Below are 21,474 nucleotides of genomic sequence, written 5' to 3'. Positions count from 1 at the left end.
ATCTAGCGATGAGTAGCAAGAGCAAGAAGTATGTTTTGAACTAAATGACAGATTTCGTTGTTTGATTGTGTTCATTAAAAAAGTAGTTGACCACATAAATCAAACTTGTTTTATAGTTTTTTTTTTATTTAATTATTTGTTTCTAATTTTATGTTATTAGTGATGACAATTAACTTCTTGGTCTGACCCCCTAGCATGAATTTTCATTGTGAACGTGTAGTAGAATTCATCGAGTAAATTTGTATGAAAATATGAACAGCGCCCCTGACGGTCAGTAGCAGAACTAAAATTTCCCTACAAAATTCATTGAGTAATTTCACGTCACATTCACAATGAAAATTCATGCTTAGGGGGCTGATATTTGTAATGGGTCATCTTCTTCCTCTGTATGTAATGGATCCAAAAATGGACTTGCCTCAACAAATGGAATTGGAGGTGCTGTAAACAAGAAACAAAATTTAATTTTTACATTCATAGGCAAATCAGACCCCTTAGCATGAATTTTCATCTGTCAGGGTCAAATCTATCATCGGGGTAAGTACTTATGTGTACTATTTTACAACTTGAGGTTAATAAATTTTGATTAAGTATATTTAATATAAAAGCTTAACTGCTAGCTGAGCTACAATAACATTTTGTAAAAAGAAGCTGTGACCAGTGTACAATTTTTATTTTTTTATTTAAAACTTACGTCGACAATATGTTGCTTGTACTTTTGATGGATCAAAAATCACTGCCTCTGTTCCTCTGTTGCTCGGTTCCAATTCATTCCGTTGCTGTTTCCATGCAAATATAGAAGGAACAGCATTCTTTTTTATTCTTTTGCGAGTGCGACCTGATTGAAATTAAAAAATGAGTAAGGTCTAGGATTAAGGCTTGCTTTGTATATTTGCACATCAAGCAACACTTTTAGTTCAATAACCCGGTCATATCCCGGACATAAGGGTGGGACTAAGTGTTGATAATGTGTTGTTCACTGTAAGCACTTTGTTATAGAAGCCATCTTATTAATCTTATTCAAACCTATCTCACACAGGCGATGGTTGTAGTGGCGGTGGCTCGGTAACTTTCATTGTCGTAGGTAACCACAACATGCCGCCCTGTCTGCGAGAAGATTTAATTACTTACCTGATACTAGTGATGTAACGAATATTCGCATTCGCATTCGCATTCGCGAATATTCGCATGTTTTTGGATATTCGCATTCGCATTCGCATTCGCAAAATTTTGTGCGAATGTTTTGCGAATGTCAGTAAGTATTATTAAGAAAAATAAAACTATTTGAAAATAATGGTACAGTTCCCCAAAATTGATAATGCGCATAGAAATCTTCGCCATTGTTCGGCAACGGTCGTATTTCCGAACGCCATGTATTTAGATATGTATTTAGAGTGGTTAAGTGCATTTTCTTCATGCATTTTTTTTAGATTTATGTGTTTGGTGCTAAAAGAGATATTGATTTAACAGTAACGAAATTTGAGTCGATAATTCATAATATTGTCATAATATTAAAATTTACTTCGAAAATGTTACAGTACTTTTCAAATGTCTTGCTCAAGCTGGTGTTAATATGGTTGAAATAAGGTTTGAATAACACAAGGTTTATGTTAGAAGAAGAAATATGGATTTAAAAGTATTTACAGCGCTGATCATTCACAATTACAATAACAATTACAACTTGGTCTTTTGGGTGTGGCTTTATTGGCTAAGTGAAGTCTATCAATGTGACGTATATTTTATTCTTAAATGTGCCTCATAATATGGCGTCGTCAAAAATAATTAAAGTTGAAATTAAATTCACATTTGAAAAAATTAACAAGAACGATGTGTAATGGACAACATTTCATTTTCTTTACCCTATATTTTTATTAGCTATTCGGAAAGATTATAGAAAATTAGTGGACCCGTATTTTTTTATTTTGTATATACATTAATTTTTGCATGTTATTTTTAACTTTAAAGTTTATTATTTTAAAACCGGAAGTGAAGTCACATATTAGGCTCAATTTTTATTTTTGTCTATTGCCTGAGTCTCGAAAAAAACATAAATGACACTGACAAGTGACATTTAAACTTTGTTTACATGCCAACCAACAAATGGGTCATTTTCAAATGACATTGATATTTCTGATGATGGAAAGTAGGTACTTATCATGTAAAAAAATAAGCAGAAGCATTGTTTCAGCTGTGTAGGCGGTGGCATGCTCTGGGACATATTATATAGAGGTCATCTGTTAATAATAAATAAAAAAATAGTCAGAAAGTGTCAGAACAGAATTAATGAAAATGACCCAAATAAACAACAACGTCACGATAAAACGTCAAATTCAATCAAAAATGAAAGTGACAGTTACTTTGTTTTTAAATCTATAGGCTTTGATCATCAAAATGCATCGCACCTGATGCATGACGTCATCAGCACTTTTTTACTATTTTATGATTTTCTCGAAAATGATACATCCAAAAAATACAAAAACATTTTTTTTGTGTCCTTTAGAGCTAAATCTCGAAATGGTTTTCGATTTATAGCAGCTTTAGTTTTTTGAAATGTTGTCCATTGCAGCTCTTTATAATTCCAAAAAAGTAATACTGACCTTGACCTTGAGACCTTTGACTGATCGGTGACAGCCACCGACCGCCCAAATTGTTTTCGATTATGTGTCACATGATATTGACTACTATTTCTTTCGAACAAGGATCAAAATGCAAGTGCTTTTACGATTCAATGATTCGGGTGTTTCCGGGAATACGACAGTTTGCGAAGATTTCCATGTGCATTATTAATATGGGAGAACTGTACTTACCTTAAAAAAATCAAAATCTATTCTTTTATACTTAACCTTTTTATTACAAATAACCTTCTTTATCACATTATCAATCTTTACTTTATCATTTGGTAATATTTATAATACCAAATTATATGATAAATCTATAGGATGAGTTCGTATCTGCTTGGCAAATCTCGGAACAAAATTGAGACTGCGGTCTGATACGCGCTGAAATATTAAACCACCCGTAGGTAATCGAATTTAGTGTCACTGTCAGATTATATTGTGTGAGAACCGTTACACACTCAGAAACCGTATCGCACACAGTCGCAATGTGTCGTAACAGTTACGGGGCTAAATAAAGTGTCATCATCATCATCATCACGACCCATCACGTCCCCACTGCAGGGGCACGGGTCTTCCAATGAAGGATGAGGTTCAGGCCTATTTCACTACGCTGGACTAGTGAGAAAGTTGTCGGGTTAGTGGGGAACCCGACTGTCAGATGTTTTCAAGCTGCCCGAAGGCCTGTGACTTGGCTTAACGACTGCTGCCGAAGCAGCAACCGGGACCCACGGCTTAACGTGCCGTCCGAAACAAGGAAGCGTCCAGAAAAACACTTGAAATCAGTCACCCATCCAATGGCTGACCATGCCATATGTTGCTTAACCTCAGTAATCAGTTACGATCATTGAAGCTAGCTCGACTAAGGACGTTTCAAAAAGTGTAATTACTATTAAAAAAACTGCGACTAGTGTTAGCTAGTCTGATTCGGAATGCGCCTAGAACAGAACGTACCTCATTCAATACGGAAATGCAATCTTGAATTTTGTATCGCAAGACATCACCAATCCTTTTTACAAGCATTGGATATCTGTTCATCAGGACGCGAATCGTAAATGACTGTCTTTTGCAAGTGACTAGTATAACCCTATACATTATATTGGTTTTTTGCAAAAGACCTTAGACTTAGATTTTAGATTTTTATTGTAGCTTGTTGTAAGACAATATGGGTACTGCATTACCTGAAATAAATGACTATTTATTTATTTTAATTTTATTTAATACCCCCACTCTTGCAAGGCATGAAGGAGGAAGGCAGGAATGTATTGCATCTGTCTTGCGTTCCTAACATTTAAAAATCATAACTTCTCTTCAGAGGCGTTTTTATAATATGATCAGCGAAGTAATGCCTATTTTAAGAACATAGAAACAATAATATAATGCCTACAATTTGGAAGTTACTTAGAAAAAAGGTCAAAAAAACTTTTTCAGCCAAAATCTAAAATAAATTCTACATTCTACGGGTACCTACTTGGTGCTTAGTGCTAGGTTTAAAAAAAAGGCGTTATCTTGATGAACATTTATGTATTTTACTTTTTGTAAAATCTATTTTGAAGAGAACTTATTATTACTTGATTTTTTAAATGTTGAGAACGCAAGACATACGCAATACATTGCCTTTCAAGAATAGAGGGGCTGTACGAAACTGCCACCAAACCATACAGATAGAGCCAAATTTGAACACAAACTGAATATTCGCATTCGCATTCGCATTCGCGAATATCGATATCAGATATTCGCATTCGCATTCGCATTCGCGAATGTTCAAAAACACACATTCGTTACATCACTACCTGATACATAACTTACAAAAATATCGGTTGGATGAAAATGAGCTGAGCATATAAGTGAACTCTTCCGTAATGTTAAACCAGGCTTTAGTTTAATGGCTTGTATCCATCTGTTTTTTAAAGTTTCTACTTTAGGGAAATGGTGAGTGCCAATGTTCGTACAAAACGGCACACAACTCGGACTGGTTTGTTTGTGTTTCTCATAAACTTTGTTTATAAACTATTTTTTTTACCAAATCAACCAAATGTCAATTTTATGACATTGACAGATCTAGCTTTGCTACGCCCTCTATATAAATGTCATCCAAAAGACTTCATTATTCACATAACACGTGCACATCAGTTTTTGTCGTAATCGTAATGTTGAGTCAGGAGCTCTGAAAAGTGAACTTTGAAGTGTCTCTTTCCTTCCCTCAATGTTGTACATTAGTTCTATCTCTTTCTGGCTCTCGCCCACATGTTAGGCCTCTCATCAGTCATTCGCCCCTCATTATCAGCAACAGTTGTGTTATTACGTGTGTGTCTAAACCAGTTTTGATTGAACATTGTTTATTTTCTACGCTAGTGTTTATTAAAATGGCGCCGGCCTCCAAATTAGGTCGGGGGAAACCTCTGAAAAGTCAAACAAAAGAAGTTTTAAACAAAATACATCGGTATTTCGAGTCCGAGATAGAAAGAGACCCGAATTCAACAGTGACCGCCGCACAACTCGTCGTACATTCCACCGGCATATCAATGAATGCACTGAAAAGAGTGTTAGCCGAGTATAAGACCCGAACAACAGTTAAAAAAGAATACAATAAAACGCGAAGAAGATGTAAAAAGAACTTCATTTCTGACGACTTCGATGCACAGTCCATCCGCCGAATCATACACAATTTCTACACCAAAGAAGAAGAGTTTCCCATCATGAAAGATCTGTATTTAATCCTCAAAGCAGACATGGACTACCAGGGATCCCTGTGCACTCTGAGAAGACATGTGGCAAAATTAGGATTTAGGTGGGTCGAAACTGAAGACAATAACAGTATTTTAATAGAGAAACAAGACTTTAGATATGTACGGATCCAATATTTAACCAAGGTTGAAGCATATAGAAGTCAAGGTCGTAATATTGTTTATACAGGCGATACGACCATCGAGAGCAGCCGCATGTCTTCGAAACCAAAACCGGACGGGACTTCGACTGTTCTTAAACAACCAGCCAAAAGCAAGCTGGTCACTTTATTAGCCGGCGACCTCCAAGGAATCCTCAAAAACACACTTTACATTTTTGATAGCAGCAAGAGGGATGTCAAAGAAGAGGATAATAAGAACGAAAACTATTTTAATCATGAAAAGTGGTTCCGATATCATTTGTTACCGAGTTTGAAGCCCAATAGCATTGTGATTGTAGACGGTGGACTAACCTGGCACAATCGGCTGGTCAATCCGACACCGCACTCGAATTCCCGGAAAAAAGACATGATGGATTGGCTAACTTCGCGCAGCGTGCCGCACTCATCGAACATGTACAAAGCACAGCTTTATCAGCTCATTTTGCTTCATAAGGACAAATTCAGTGACTATAAAATTGATGCACTGCTCAGAGAACACGGGCATACAGTCTTGCGCTTACCGCCACACCATCCCGACTTAAACCCTATTAAGACCGTCTTATCTAGCGTCAAAGAATATATAGGCACAGATATTTCCCTGAAATTGGAGAGCGTCTTGAAAATTGCCAAGGAGAAATTGTCTTCTATTGAACCGGAAGAATGGAAACAGACCTTCAGACTTGCAGAGGCAGAGGAAAATAGCTTGAAAGCTACTGAAATGATTATAGATGAGATATCAGAGAGGACATTCAAGAATATAGATGAAGAAACAGGTGAAAGTGAGATAGAAGATGATAACGGATCTGAACAGGAATCGATGGATAGTGACTGACAAAAAAATTATGTACGAGCAGGGAAGAAGGTACCTACTAGGTAACCTAGCTACTAGGTTAAATTAAAGTACTTTGGCCTAAGAAGACCTATTTTTTAGTAAATAATAAGTGACTGGTGCTTGTTTGTAGTGACCAAAGATTTGTTCCTAATATGAAGACATTTTATAAACTCGTTGACTTTGATAAGTGTTTAAAATGTTATATATGTAATAGTTACGTACTTATAAATAAATAGGTAACTAGGTATGTTATATGATATGAAATAAAAGTATATTTTATTACTTTCTAATATTATGTTGTTGTATTATTTACCTAAAATAACGGTTAGTTAGTACGTAGTTCTTGGGGTCAACGTTACCTTACTTTATTTCTTTCGGTCAAAAAGGCAAGCAAGTACTTTACAGCCCTACTCACGACTCACGACTATGGATATGCTATTTGGGTGCCAATGGACTCTTTCTTGCCAGGCTGTACTGTAGACATCATTATACTTGTCGAAATTGGTCGAAATATAAGAGGCCCGTTTGGACAGCTCCAAAATGTATGGGATGACAGCTGGTGTCAAATCGAAATCATAAAAAATCTAAACAATAAGAAACTTTTGGTGCTTTAAAAGTTCTTTTTTCTTAAATAATCCGGCAGAATTTGTGAATTTTTATTTATTTCATCAAGTAAATAGCAAATTTGTTTAGCTGTCAAAACGGGCCTATTATATTTCGACAAGTATAATGAAAGAAAAAATAGAAAATAAAGATACAATTGATAAAATTTATGGTTAAAAAATACAATCGGGTCGGCCAAATGAGATACAACACTATTCTCTCTCTCTCTATTCTATGTTGTCTCGTTGTCTGTGGTTGACGTTGACGTGACGTGTGTTTTCGTAATTTTTGTAAACAAACAGTAGTGAGTGATTTTTTTATTTATTTTAACTCCTTTATTACAGTCTTAAACAACAACGTTATACTAAAACTCAAAATGTTGAAGGCAGTGATTCTCATCGGTGGCCCGCAAAAAGGTAAGCCCGGTCTTCATAATCTTCTTATCTTCATGTCGTCAACTCGCAGTAATTCGCCGATATTGCAGTCCATGCAAGATTTCTTATCAATAGAGCACTCATACCAAATAACTACATCCTTGCTAGTATTATTGCATAGTAAAAATTCAATACAATGTGTACTTCCGTTAATTACAATACTTATTTATATAATCTGTTAGGTTATTTTAATATAATAGCCATATAGAGTAGGCAGAGTTTTATATTACCTACCTATGGCACGCCTTGGGAAACGCCTATGTTCTGATTAACTACTTACTTACTAGATTCTGAAATAGAATCCAAATTATGGCCAATCTCCAATAGTAAATCATACTTACAGAAGAAGAAAAAGCACATAAAATTTTAACTGACTTCCAAAAAAGAAGGAGGTTCTCAATTTGTCTGTTCTTATGTACCTATTTTTATACCCCAGGGACTCGCTTCCGCCCGCTTTCACTGGACATCCCAAAGCCGCTGTTCCCGGTGGCCGGGCTGCCTCTCATCCAGCACCACATCGAGGCATGCGTCCAGCTCGAGGAGTGCAAGGAGATCCTCATCATCGGCTCCTACACCGTCAACCTGATGCAGCAGTTTGTGAGCGACATGATGAAGGAGTATCATGTTACTATCAGGTGACAAAATATTGGAATTGTATAAATAGTGCATCTAGGAAAAAGCCCTAAGCTAGGTATAGACTGTAGTATGGGTATTGGACAGCTGATATAATTATCTTCACAGATACATATAAATTACAAATAGGTATACGTTACAAATAACTTAGGGTGAGGCCATGAGAGCGTAATTTTGTGAGTTGTGCGCGGCAGAAAAGACACCCTTACTGCACCATCTGGCTGTCATAAGACATGTAAAAATAAGTAATAAATACTTGTGTTTTCCATATCAATCTAGATTCAACTATTATCCTTATAATCAACCAGAATTAACCATTCTCTTTCACTGATACAATATCTTCCATCAACAAGCTCATCATCCATTCACAATTCAATTCTCCAGATACCTCCAAGAGTTCACCCCCCTGGGCACTGCGGGGGGCTTGTACCACTTCAGAGACCAGATCCGGGCGGGCGACCCGGCGGCCTTCTTTCTGCTGAACGGAGACGTGTGCGCCGACTTCCCACTGAAGGAACTGTGGAAGTTCCACGAGGAGAAGGGACCTAATGCCGTGGTGAGGATTTAATGTTAAGTAGAATAGGATTGGAACATAAAGTTTTAAACACACAGTGTCAAAATAAAGTACTTTTACAAATTCTAGGTTACAGTGGTTTTGTATAACAAACTTAGTCAGCATGTAATGGTATTATAATTTTTTCAACACCCACGAACTGCAATAAAATAAAATATCTTCAAATTAGTCTCTACTAAGGAACTTTAATTTTTTATGATAAGAAATACCATAAAATTACTTATTTTAGCTGTACTTAACTTTTATTATGTTTAAAAGTAACGATTGAGTACTCTAGGTGCACGAAAGAGTGTGTCGCTAAGCGAGATCTCTTCCACTCAATTATCATCATAATACCCTCCTCCCCAGGTAACAATAATGGGCACAGAAGCCACACGCCAACAGTCCGTCCACTACGGCTGCATGGCTCTATCCGCCGACGCCGCAGTGACCCACTACGTGGAGAAGCCCAGCACGTACGTGGCGACGCTCATCAACTGCGGCGCCTACGTGTGTGCGCCCACCTGCTTCCACATCATGGCCGAGCTGTTCCAGAAGAAGCAGAAGAATTACTATACGTAAGTAAAAAGAAAATTATTTTTGACAGGAATTGCCATTTCTAAAATGGAGGACGCTTGCGACGAATGGCGGCCGAGCGACAAAGAACGCACCAATAGCGTCGTGCGATTTTAAAATTTTCAAAATAGCGGATAATTGCGACGAATGGCGGTCGAGCGGCATAGCCTATGGCGTCGTGCGATTTTTTAAAGTGTATTTTACGCTACGTTGCTCAAGTTACTCGGACCCTACTGTAGCCAGTACTAGTCACACAGTGCTATATACCGCACTATGTTATATACTCCACTGCACTGTATACACGGCACTGCGTGGAGAAGCCCAGCACGTACGTGGCGACGCTCATCAACTGCGGCGCCTCCGTGTGCGCGCCCACCTGCTTCCACATCATGGCCGAGCTGTTCCAGAGGAAGCAGAAGAACTATTATACGTAAGTTGTGTCCTTGTCATCATCATCACAACACATCACGTCCTCACTGAAGGGCTCGGGTCTCCTTCCAATGAAGGTAAGGTTTTTGGCCTAGTCCACCACGCTGGCCTAGTGCGGGTTGGTGGACCCCAACACAAGCAAGCATGTGCTGATAGAGTGGTCGAGTAAGTGGAAAACCCGACTGTCAGATCTTTTCAAGCCGCCCGAAGGCCTCTGACTAGGTTTAACGACTGCTGCCGAAACAGCAGCAGTCCACGATATCCAGCCTGCTGGATCGAACCCTCTAGACAAGCAGCCATGGTTTAGAAAAATAATTAACTTAATGTTCTGTATTTCAGCGGTAATGGCGTCCACACCCCCGAGTACATGTCGTGGGAGCAAGACGTGCTCGCCCCGTTAGCTGGTACCAACAAACTGTTCGCCATGCAGGTAAATATACACATTACATTACGGGGAAGGTATATTGCATTAAAATATACCTATACTATAAAATACTAAATTTCACTTAAGTTGTTAAATGTAACCATATGGCTATAAATTTCAATGCAGTACGCATCTATTGTGTCCGGAATGCTGTAGATGGCATCCAGTGTCGTGCTTTGGGATAGGCTTACGTCCTGCAGTGGACTGCTATATGCAGATGATAATGATAATATCTTGTCTCCAAAATAATTTGTATTTTTTTAAGTATGCGTGTCGGCAGCACCTCTAGTGGTCATTACGATGAAACAAATGACAGAACATAACATATGCATTTGGTTGATAGATGTGAAAAAAATAACTTATTTGAGAGATCTTCATTTGTTTTAATTGAGTTTCAGCCCACACTGCCCGCTCTAAACATCGCAACCTTTCTTTCACTCCTCAGGTAACAAACTGGTGGTCCCAGCTAAAGACAGCCGGGTCTGCCATCTACGCGAACCGCCACTACCTGCAGCTGTACCGGCGGCGCGCGCCGGCGCGGCTGAGCCTCGGCCCGCACCTACTGCCTGATGTGTATATACACCCCACCGCCACTGTCGACGATAGCGCTGTGGTGAGTCTATGCTGTCCTGGTACGGTGGCCTGCGCCTAAAAGTATACAGGCGGAGTTTTTAAAATAGCGATCTCAAGCTCACATGCTGCTCAAGCAAATCCACAAAAACACCACTGCTACACACATCACACACAACACGTCCCCGGATTTATAACAGATGTAGCTGGTCCCTTCATCATCAGGGATCGCTATTTTAAAAACTCCGCCTGTATACTTTTAGGCGCAGGCCACCGTACATTAAAATCCAGAAAACAGGAGACTTGGAGAATTTTCTATGAATTTATACGCCGTAGCGCCACTTTCAGCTTACTATCTGCTATCTATGCTATCCTGGTACATCAGAAATGAAATCGCAGAAAGAATCATGCCCTGTGGGATACCGCAATGTCACACAGCTACTACTACTACCTTATGCTTTCCTGGTACATCGTTATTCATAAATAAACGAAACTTGATTTTCAATTCCCGTTGTCATTAGTAATAGGGTGTGTGCGGTGACACCTATTGCTTTATGCTACCCTGCTACATCATAACTAAAGGGACCCGGCTGAGAAACTGGCTGGTGGTCACAGCACATGTTAAACTTATAACACCCCTCGTTTATGTCGGAAGTAAAAACGGCTTGGCTGTCTAAGGGTTAATCATAAATGAGAGAGTTATTAAATTGAGTCCTATCTCCACAGATAGGCCCTAACGTGTCAATCGGCGCGGGCGTCCAGGTGCAGGCCGGAGTCCGGATCAAGGAGTCCATCATTCTGAACAACGCGACGATCCACGAGCACGCGCTGGTTATGTACTCTGTCGGTGAGTGGGGGTTTATTATGTTTATGTATGGCTTATACAGGATGTTGAAAAAGTGGTTAGTAGTAAGCCGGGGTGAGGCTGAGGGTGTTAACAAAAGTAAATCAGAATGTATTTTTTTTCAGCTTGCTATACCCACCCTTTAACAGCCTATAGATCCTAGATGTGTAGCGCTATAAATCCTGTATTTAAGTTAATGATTATACATAAAAATCTTGTGTACCTTTTGACAAATTATCTGTGTTTGTGCCACTCACAAATAAAGTGATCCGTGTAAGCCTAGTGTGAGTTTTGGCAGTGAACGTCGACTATTATAGTAACCGATTCCTCACGTACAAGACAGCGCCCCTAGCGGTAACAGCCATGAAACAATTCTAGTAAATATTATACATGGATTTGTAAATGAAAAAACAAAGTTCGTCGCTTAAGTAAATTATCAAAACTCACACTAAGCATACCTACTATTAGAACAACATAAGAAGTTTAGTTGCATTTGCAAAGTAATTGAACAATATTTAGCACTGTAATGCCAAAGTTAATATTGGGTACCGTCCGGTGGTATGATACTTTTAATTTGCTAATTCGATCTGTTGTCAAATACTTAGCATAATGTTGATGTTAGCACTAGAATTTAGTGTATCGGTCACCAGTCTAGTGTTTGCTTGATTTTGTTTATCAACTCATAATCCACTTAAAATGATTAGGCCTAATTTCACACCATTCGGTTAGGTTAAAAATACCTCGGTTTGGTTACATTTTGGACCGTTAAAGTTAGTGAGTGTCCCACCATGCTAAATCACGGGGTTAACTCCCTTGATCGGGTGATAAACTTGATTGCTGCTGTGGGGTTCCGCTAAGACTTGGTTAAGACCGGTAACCAGGCAACGGGTTGTTTACTTGTCACTCATTCTGTCAAGATTCAAGATGGAAAAATGAACAGAGCCTTTGATAAACAATATACGAACTAGATGTTGTGTGACATAAAAAATGAAGCGAAATACTCTCTGGGTTTTATATAATGTCAAACCGAGATAAAAGTTTTAATTTAATGTTCTAACCTAACTTGGAACCGCAATATAGAAACACAAATTGATGGCCCTACCTGGAAATCGAACCCGGGATCCCTGGGTGATGGAGCTGAGCTTCTACCACTAGACCACAGAAGTAGATATAAGAAGTTAAACCTAATGACTTAATGAGAACTATTGAATTAAGTGAAAAATCTTCAAACAAAATATTTTAAAATAAGACCTTACTTAGAAATTGAGGTGTTATTTGTTGAGTCCTTTCTTTTGCACTGACACTCCATCTAGTTCGTTGTATTGTTTTTCAAAGGGCATGGCGTAATGATATTATTTTCAATGACGGATGTCAAAAAACAACCTCGATAGAAATAGTAACCATGGCAACCTCAAAACCAAAAAGTTTGGTTGATGGCACTGGAGTTTCTTACCCCCGTTCTACTCCTAGAATATAAAAGAACCCATTTTCCCGAATAAAGAGTAGTATAGTTGACTTTCGTTAAAAATATTTTTGACTGACGTAAAGAGTCAAAATTGGTGTGTTTCAAAGTCAATTTGAATTGAACCTTGTTAACAATAATTTTCTCTTTTATTAAGATAACTAATGTTTTCTTTAATGGTGCTAAATAAAAAGTATTCTATTCTATTCTAACTATGGTATGGCATGTGGTGTTGTACTTATATTCTCTGTAAGCTAGTTAACCTTTTGCTTTCAAAATGAATAACCATTCTTGTATGAATGGACAACATTTCAAAAAACTAATGCTGCTATAAATCGAAAACCCTTTCGAGATTTAGCTCTAAAGGCCACAAAAAAAAAGTTTTTGTATTTTTTGGATGTATCATTTTCGAGAAAATCATAAAATAGTAAAAAAGTGCTGATGACGTCATGCTTCAGGTGCGATGCATTTTGATGATCAAAGCCTATAGATTTTAAAAAAAAAAAGTAACTGTCTCTATCATTTTTGACTGACGTTGACGTTTTATCGTGACGTTGTTGTTTATTTGGGCCATTTTCATAAATTCTGTTCTGACACTTTATGACTATTTTTTTATTTACAATATAAAATTGATTAGTACTTATTAAGAGATGACCTCTATATAATATGTCCCAGGGCATGCCACCGCCTACACAGCTGAAAAATGCTTCTGCTTATTTTTTTACATGATAAGTATTGTCATTTGAAAATGACCCATTTGTCACTTGTCAGTGTCATTTATGTTTTTTTTCGAGACTAAGGGAATAGACAAAAAAAAAATTGAGCCTAATATTTGTCGTCACTTTCGGTTTTAAAATAATTAACTTTAAAGTTAAAAATAACATGCAAAAATTAATGTACATACAAAATAAAAAAATACGGGTCCTCTTATTTTTTATAAACTTTCCGAATAGCTAATAAAAATATAGGGTAAAGAAAATGAAATGTTGTCCATTTAGAATATAGTCTATGATTTTGATGGATAACATTATTCTATGGTTATGATGGATATCTATGGTTTGGTTTCTAAATTAGAATTTTAGCAATAATAACATCTTTCCTCCTCAACAGTGGGTCAAGACGCCACGGTGGGTCCGTGGGCGCGCGTGGAGGGCACCCCGTCCGACCCCGACCCCGACAAGCCGTTCGCCAAGATGGACAACACGCCGCTCTTCAACGCCGACGGGCGGCTCAACCCCTCCATTACTATACTTGGTCAGTTATATGTGTTCTATTATACAGGATGTTGCAAAAAGGTATACTAAGCCGAAATCTTGAAATTCTGATTTCATTTTCGTACTTAGATAACAGAATGCCTTTGGTATTGCCTTTTTGCAACACCCTGTATAGTGTATAGTCTAGTTTTTAACAAACGAGTATAGAGTATGTTTTCTCTCTCGCACGTTTCCGATATTGACAGAGATGGGTCATTGTTAGAACCAATAGCAAGGCAGTAAAACAATTTCAGTACTCGTTCGTTAAAAATTTACTATAGTTTCTGTAATAGACTATAATAAGATGGACAACACGCCGCTCTTCAACGCCTACGGGCGGCTCAACCCCTCCATTACTATACTAGTGTATTAACAGTATTATATTGCTATTGGATAAGTAAATCAGTCGGTCCTCGGCCGCGCCTCCGCCTAAGAGTCGAACTGAAACAAGAAAACATAGGGAAGGCGCGCTTCTTTGTCGCCGCCGCAACGCCACCTCGACTCTTTTGCAGTGAGTAAAGGGCGGCTCTCTCGAATGGAATCTTTGCGCACATCATCAAGGTCCAAACTCCTTTCAAAACCTTTTACCACCACTATGGTCCAGTGCAGATTTTTGAATTCACACATCTAGATGTTCTAAATCTAGGTAGGCTGTCTAGTTCTTACTCGTTGAATAGACAGTCAGCGCGGGCCGGAGTTACCTATACCAGTATGAGTTTTTAAGATGATTTATTCATTTAATACATTTTGTTACAGGTGCCGGCGTGAGCGTGCCTGCCGAGACGATCCTGCTCAATTCGATAGTCCTGCCGCACAAACAGCTGACACGGAGCTTCAAGCACGAGATCATTTTATAGTACCTTCCAGATTTAGTCGTATAGCCCAGTAACACTTTTAGGCTGAATATTTAAAAAACTAGAAGAACCTTTCGATGAAAACGTATTATGAAAAGGAGTTTCTCATTTTGTCATTTTTTTAGGTCTAGCATGCGCGTGGTAAATAGTGCCACAGAGAGTCAATATAAATGTGCGCTATGCAGCCTTTCAAGAAGAATATTGATGTATTTTCGTTTTGATTACCTTTTTTATTTTTGTGTCACAAATGAATTCAATAACTTTGTTCCTTCTTTCCTGTGAATCCAATGCAAGCTATAACGAATTAATAAGATTATTTTTGTACTATTCACTTGTATAAAAACATGTATAAGATTTGATCGAAAACAAAAACACAATGAAATATATTTATATCGTTTGTTCAGCCTGAGATACGTTCTTTACTACGACTAATAAGTATCGTATGAATGTAAAAATATTAAAATGGTATAAGCCAGTTTCCGGATGGCTTCTCAAAGTAAACCATGAATGGGTAATTGATTAACCTTTTGGGAGCAAGCTGTAAATAAGCCAAAGTGATTTGTATATAAGTTTTCAATAAGACAATAATAGGACTAACGCACAAAGCTGCATTGTTCTTTGTTTTAGAAATATTTATTTTTTCATTAATATTACTTACTTACATTATTTTGCGCATGTACCTATTCTCTTGTAAAAATAAAATACATGGTATAATATGGATTTTATTTGATAAATAAATTTTAAATTTCATATAATTTATGCCTTTTATTGTAACAAAAACTTGTGTTTATAGCGGCAGGATGTCCAGTGTAAGTTTTTCTTAAGCTGCGTACAGACCGGCCAAACGAACGCCAACGAACGGGTTTCGTTGACCTTCGTTGCTGCAATCTGCCCTGTATAATGTATGATAAATATCCATCGTTGGTCGGTCGTTGGCCGTTCGTTGGGCCGGTCTGTACGCAGCTTTAAGCGAACGAGCAGTAACAGAAACTTTAGGTTTTCGGTAATCCCGATCTGTTACCCTATAAAATCCACCCTAGGATAACCACCCTTAAAAAACGTATTGGTGATTTTTCTACGGAAATACATCGGAATAAACGAATTTCGGGACATAATACAGACATACGCTGAACACAAGCCTCGGCTGGGAGTCTAACAGGGACGCCCAATTTTCTAGTCTAGCCATTCGGTCTTCTGGTAAAGTAGAGTAGGTAGTGTAGGTAAATACCTACTTTAGGTAGGAAAGAAAAACCGCCTTCAAAAAACCACTAAAATGTAAGAAATAATTTAAGGTTTACACAAATTCTACTCGTATGTGCCATATTTCTTCAGATTACTTTGTCACCGCACCAACTTCAAAAAAGAACAGTTCCTGCTTAGGTATATTTGTACTGTCACATACGAGTAGAATTTGTGTAAACCTTAAATTATTTCTTACATTTTAGTGGTTTTTTGAAGGCGGTTTTTTTATTTTTTTAATTATTATTTTATTTTATAGTTTTTAGTTTATTTGCAATAATTTTCAATCAAAAGTAAGGTGGAAATGATACCAAAAAGTCCTACAAATCAATACGAATCATTCAAGCCTAAACACGAAGTAGTTGCTATATACCGTTGAGGAGTTCCCCTGACTGCCTTCCGTTTCCATCATCAGATCAGCTCAAGGTCACCATCATATTTTTTTGTTATAAGAACTATATTTACGTTCTTAATTTCATTAGAATCGGTTAATATGTGCCCAAAATGGAAATTCATACCCTGTTTTTACCCCTTTACCCACCCTTGGGGGTGAACTAAAATTCTGAAAAAAAATGGGACCACCTGGGAGCTCAATGCAATACAACAAAAAAAGAATTTTCAAAATCGGTCCATAAACGGCGGAGTAATCGGTGAACATACATAAAAAATATATAAAAAAAAAGATCCCGACGAATTGAGAACCTCCTCCTTTTTTTGAAGTCGGTTAAAAATTGTAAAGCACCTAAATATAATACCTACCTACCTACCTAGCCTAGCCTACCTATGTACATAACATAGTAGAAATTTAAATAACTTCCATAGCAGGTACCTACTACCTACTCGTAGGTATAAAACCATAGAATAACAAACTTACTTGTAATGATAAAACCTATTGATTTGATGTGATTGAGTCATAAAATTCTCGGCGTGTTTTTCTTTAATTCATATTTTGCTACTACGTACCTAGGTGCCTACGCAAGTATAAGTGATATAAGTCTACCTACCTAGGTAGGTACTAACTATCTACTTAAAATTTAACGAGCTACCACTTTATTTTTGCTAAAGTTGCCAATAAGCACCACTGACCATAGGAATTAAAGCACCACTCTGTTCATTAGATTTCTGTTCGTTTGACCATTTACAATCAATTTTTTTTAAAATCCAATAATTTTTAAATTTAAAGAACGCATTGCTATTTCAATGTGTAAACTACCCTCCTATCTCCCTAAATAGGTCATTACTTACCTAGTAGTAAGACGGTAGCCTTAAAAAACCCACCATGCCCCAGTAGCTGTGCCACCTTTTATCAGTTTCGTTACAGGCTTCACACGAACCGGCCTATAAGTACTTTTACAGACAACAAAACTTAAACAAATAATTATGGCCAATAAACACGACCGATATTACTCAGTCTGCAAATTAAAAACCGTGTCAATTAACCGCATACTATAAACTTGACAAAAAATACAATCCATGAAGGCAAGCAAGAGAAACAATTCAATTAAGTATTCGTATCATATTATTATAGTCTTCAAATATTTACCAATATTCGCTTGTATCGCTATATGGATCTGTGAAGCTGGTTGTGTTGCAGTGTTGCCAGTGGCAGATAGTCAAATATAACACGAATCAGATCAAAAAGTAACATTTTCCCGAGAAAAGTAACATGACCTTTTTAAATATGGATATCGACACAATTCTTATTATGGTAGTTTATTATAGAAAAAGTAAAATAATTTAAAAATAATACTATCCGGTAAAATTTAAAAAAGTAAAAAACATACAGTCAATGTCAGTCAAAACTTATTTCCGTTGCAAACACGACTTGTTATTAAATTAGTGATTCCATAAAAACGTACTCATTTATTGAATTAAAATAATGAATGCAACATTTACTTAACAAATCACAACGTAAATTACAAAAAAAAAACAACGACAATCGATTTGCTGCTAGTCAGAGTCATACAGAACTTCGGTCGAGTGAACCTCACTCGACTCACTCGTTCGCACGCCAAGAAACCGGGATAGAAGATTGTGAAATGGGTTCCGCTCATCTGGCATAATCTTTATTGACCAAAACTCATTTCGCATAACTCGTATGGTCTAAACTTTTTTGGCCGAACCATCACTTTGCCAAGACTTATGTGGCATAAGGCTCGTTTCGTCTAAAACTCTTTAGGCACAATCTCTAAACACCTAAGTTTCGTTTGCTCAAATTTATGTTCGTCTACTATACCTATGTATAATCTTGTTTCTCCTAATGTTATCTTAAGGGTCGGCAATAGGCAATCGAGGGTTGGCATTGTCATAGAATTATGTAGTAAATGATGCTCTACAGCCTTGAAAAAAATCACACAGGTAGGCGAAGAGTCTAGCTAGGTGCTGAATCATTCGAATTTAAGTAAATGCTTATGGATAACTGTAAATTAATTACGAAAAACCAGTAAATCACACTCCCGTATTGTAACAACTGTGTCGTAATTATCAAGAATTTTCATATGATTCTTATCAAATTATAAAGATAAATGCTTGGACTAGGCGCTAAATAACTGGTTTTTTATTAAACACACACCTATTTTGTGTAAATTAATCCCAAACTTGAGCAATTTTTTTCCCTCAAATCTTCATACAAATATCTATGGCGGCTTTCTGTGTTATAAAATCATAAACACAAGCGACGTTTGACTCAGTCGGCCGGTGGCCTCCAAAGAAGGGTCACGTCGGTTTAGGCGGCACTGACAGCTCGCGATCTAATTGTGTACAGACACAAAATCACTGCACATTGGTTGTCATTGCACTTTTTCAACTTTTATGACACCAACATAATTTGATTTGAAATTGAGGAAGCATAATTCTTATACTATATTCAATAAATTAAATGATAATGTTTTTTATTAGTTAAGTCCATGGTACTTCTTGATTAAATTATAATTATTAATGCCTAACTAAAACTATAACTAATATAAAATTAAAATTAAACTAAAAAGAAGATGCTGGCCAGATCGCTGCCACTGTCGGGTAGGGTACCCAAGACGCTGGCCGCGTTACCCCGCTATATAGCGATGCTTAGCCTTTGTGATAGGTAAGTGCCAGCCCTAGGGTCCCTTGAGACTTCTATTAGTCTGCTGCTGATGTCTTTAAAAAGCTGACGTGCCTCCGGTCCCCACGGCCCTGGGATGAGGAGCAGGAATATAGTGAATGGATCTAAGTGATGACAATACGTAGGAAGATTAGGTTAGGATTCAAAAACACAGTCTCATGGTGCTGGTTGAGGCATGGTCTCGTGAGGATCTGATGAGGGTAGTAACACGGAGGTGACTGAATTTTATTTCAAAGATTTAATAGCTAAAACCATCGAGTTTGGGCGCGGTGGTAGCTCAGTCGGGTAAGCGCCCGCTTCTCACGCAAGAGATGCGGGTTCGAATCACGGCGCTGACATGTACCAATGAGTTCTTTTAACTTAAGTACAATGTATACCATCGCTCTAACGGTGAAGGAAAACATCGTGAGGAAACCTGCATATCTAGATTTAGCACATCTAGATATGTGAACCCACCAACCCGCAGTGGACCAGCGTGGTGGGAAATGGTTCAAGCTTAGGAAGGCAGTTTAGACCTTGGGGATATGCACAAAGGTTCCACTCGAGAGAGCCAGGTGCAGGTACTTACACCCCCACAGAGAATAGAATAGAAACGAGTTTGGGCTATTAAGTATGTTTTTCAAAGAGAGAGAGAAAGATATTTTAGGTTTCCTCTGGATTAGTTAGGTTTACTGGGTTTACTTCATTCGTAACGTAAAATTGTCAATGACGGAATTTCTTCTATAGACAGTAGCCACTAATAAAAACAACGATATATGGCGTGATTTGCAAAAGTACCTATCTTGTCAACCTGCCACGGGGTGACTTCGGTGGGTAACTCAGAATAATACTAATTATATGTTATTGCATCAATAATAAAAAAATCAAGAAAATATTCAAAGTTTCCATCCTCGCTTTTCACGCACACAAATCACAAACTCATGCCTTGTTCTAGGAGCAGGGTCTACCCTGGTGCATTTCCATGACCACTTTTCATTAGCGTCCCACCGGTTTCGATGCTTAGCGGAATAGCACCATTAACCATTATTATTCTGAGATATCATCACTTCTTATTCTGAGTTACCCAACATAAAATCACGCCATCTATTGAAATCATTTTTAAATTAGGATTTGTCTATGGTGTGGTCCCCAAATTTAAGGGTAAAAGCCAAATAATTATATTTTAACCTTTTTTATACCTATTATATTAAAAGACCTATTCAACGATACCCTACCTACACCATCAAAATAACCGGAAAAAATATCAGCCCCAATTTACTTGTATGGGAGAGGGAGTACCCCAATTTTTTTTGGGTACTCCTCATATCTATGCGAAATATCAGCTTGATATCTTTACCCGTTTCTGAGAAAAAGGGCAGTGACAGACAGTCAGTCAGACAGACGGACAACAAAGAGATCTTATAACGGTTGCTTTTTTCCTTTTGAGGTACGAAACTCTAAAAATATGAAAAAATATTATTCTGCCACCAAAAAATATACTTACAAACATACATACATACAATCAAAAAACATTACTCTCCTCCTTCGGCAGTCGGGTTAAAACAAGTGAGACTGATTCTGAACTTTTGTTCTACGAATTTTAAAAATTAACCAAAAAAAACCTTTATCATAGAAACTTTGTTGACACGTGACTTTTTACCATGGAAAACGAAATTTTTTTTTCGCGTTTTTGCAAAACTCGTAGAACTAAAGTTGTTCAGAATGACCCCTTGAGTCATCCCCTTTCGGCTTAGTATACCCTTAGTATAACTTATTATCTACACTTTAATACCTGTAGTTACCTTTCTACAAGTAAATAGGTACCACATTTGTTTAGAAATCTAATCGGGTTCCGAGTATGGAGAAAAGTGGCACCCCTATTAATTTCTACTCTTTCCTGGTGCTTACCAGTGTAATTAAAAATTAAACTTACCCTCAAATCACTAAGTACTTGAAAATAATTGTCAATAAAGTTGGCGAGTAAAAGTTTATCGACCCACTGTGCAAACTTACATGTGTGCGTGTCACTGCGTGTGCTGTGTGAAGAGCATTGAAAACCCAAATTTGGCGGGGCACGTCACCCTGTGCAGGCCCTTAATAAATAATATATTAAGTATGTAGTAAATGTACAAATTGTGGTATTTTTCTCCTACATCCCGAAAATCACGATATTGTATGATCAAAAAATCG

General features: G+C 37.5%; 2 protein-coding genes and 1 long non-coding RNA gene across 4 annotated transcripts; 2 read left to right on the top strand and 1 right to left on the bottom strand.

Moving 5' to 3' along the window:
- Nucleotides 1-354: 354 nt before the first annotated feature.
- On the bottom strand, nucleotides 355-4,582 carry LOC105384668. Of its 2 annotated transcripts, none has more exons than XR_007267463.1 (3): nucleotides 4,406-4,582; nucleotides 692-835; nucleotides 355-438 (listed from the first exon to the last, which is right to left on the bottom strand). It is a non-coding gene; the product is annotated as an uncharacterized LOC105384668 (long non-coding RNA). The 2 variants fall into 2 exon arrangements; XR_007267464.1 differs by having other exon boundaries at nucleotides 4,422-4,582.
- A 396-nt stretch (nucleotides 4,583-4,978) lies between these two features.
- On the top strand, nucleotides 4,979-6,331 carry LOC119691688. The gene has a single exon (XM_038109657.2). It carries the CDS (start codon nucleotides 4,979-4,981, stop codon nucleotides 6,329-6,331), a length of 1,353 nt encoding a protein of 450 aa, XP_037965585.2.
- An 830-nt stretch (nucleotides 6,332-7,161) lies between these two features.
- Nucleotides 7,162-15,603, top strand: LOC105384667 (mannose-1-phosphate guanyltransferase alpha-B). The gene is made up of 9 exons (XM_048628344.1): nucleotides 7,162-7,350; nucleotides 7,805-8,003; nucleotides 8,386-8,557; nucleotides 8,924-9,132; nucleotides 9,899-9,989; nucleotides 10,429-10,596; nucleotides 11,280-11,400; nucleotides 13,970-14,113; nucleotides 14,869-15,603. Exons 1-9 carry the CDS (start codon nucleotides 7,311-7,313, stop codon nucleotides 14,967-14,969), a joined length of 1,245 nt encoding a protein of 414 aa, XP_048484301.1. The 5' UTR covers nucleotides 7,162-7,310; the 3' UTR covers nucleotides 14,970-15,603.
- Nucleotides 15,604-21,474: the final 5,871 nt, after the last annotated feature.

This window comes from Plutella xylostella, chromosome 20 (assembly GCF_932276165.1).
Source record: "Plutella xylostella chromosome 20, ilPluXylo3.1, whole genome shotgun sequence".
Lineage (NCBI taxonomy): Eukaryota > Metazoa > Arthropoda > Insecta > Lepidoptera > Plutellidae > Plutella > Plutella xylostella.
Note: the sequence above shows the minus strand (reverse complement) of the source record. Positions and strands in the feature narration are given on the sequence as shown.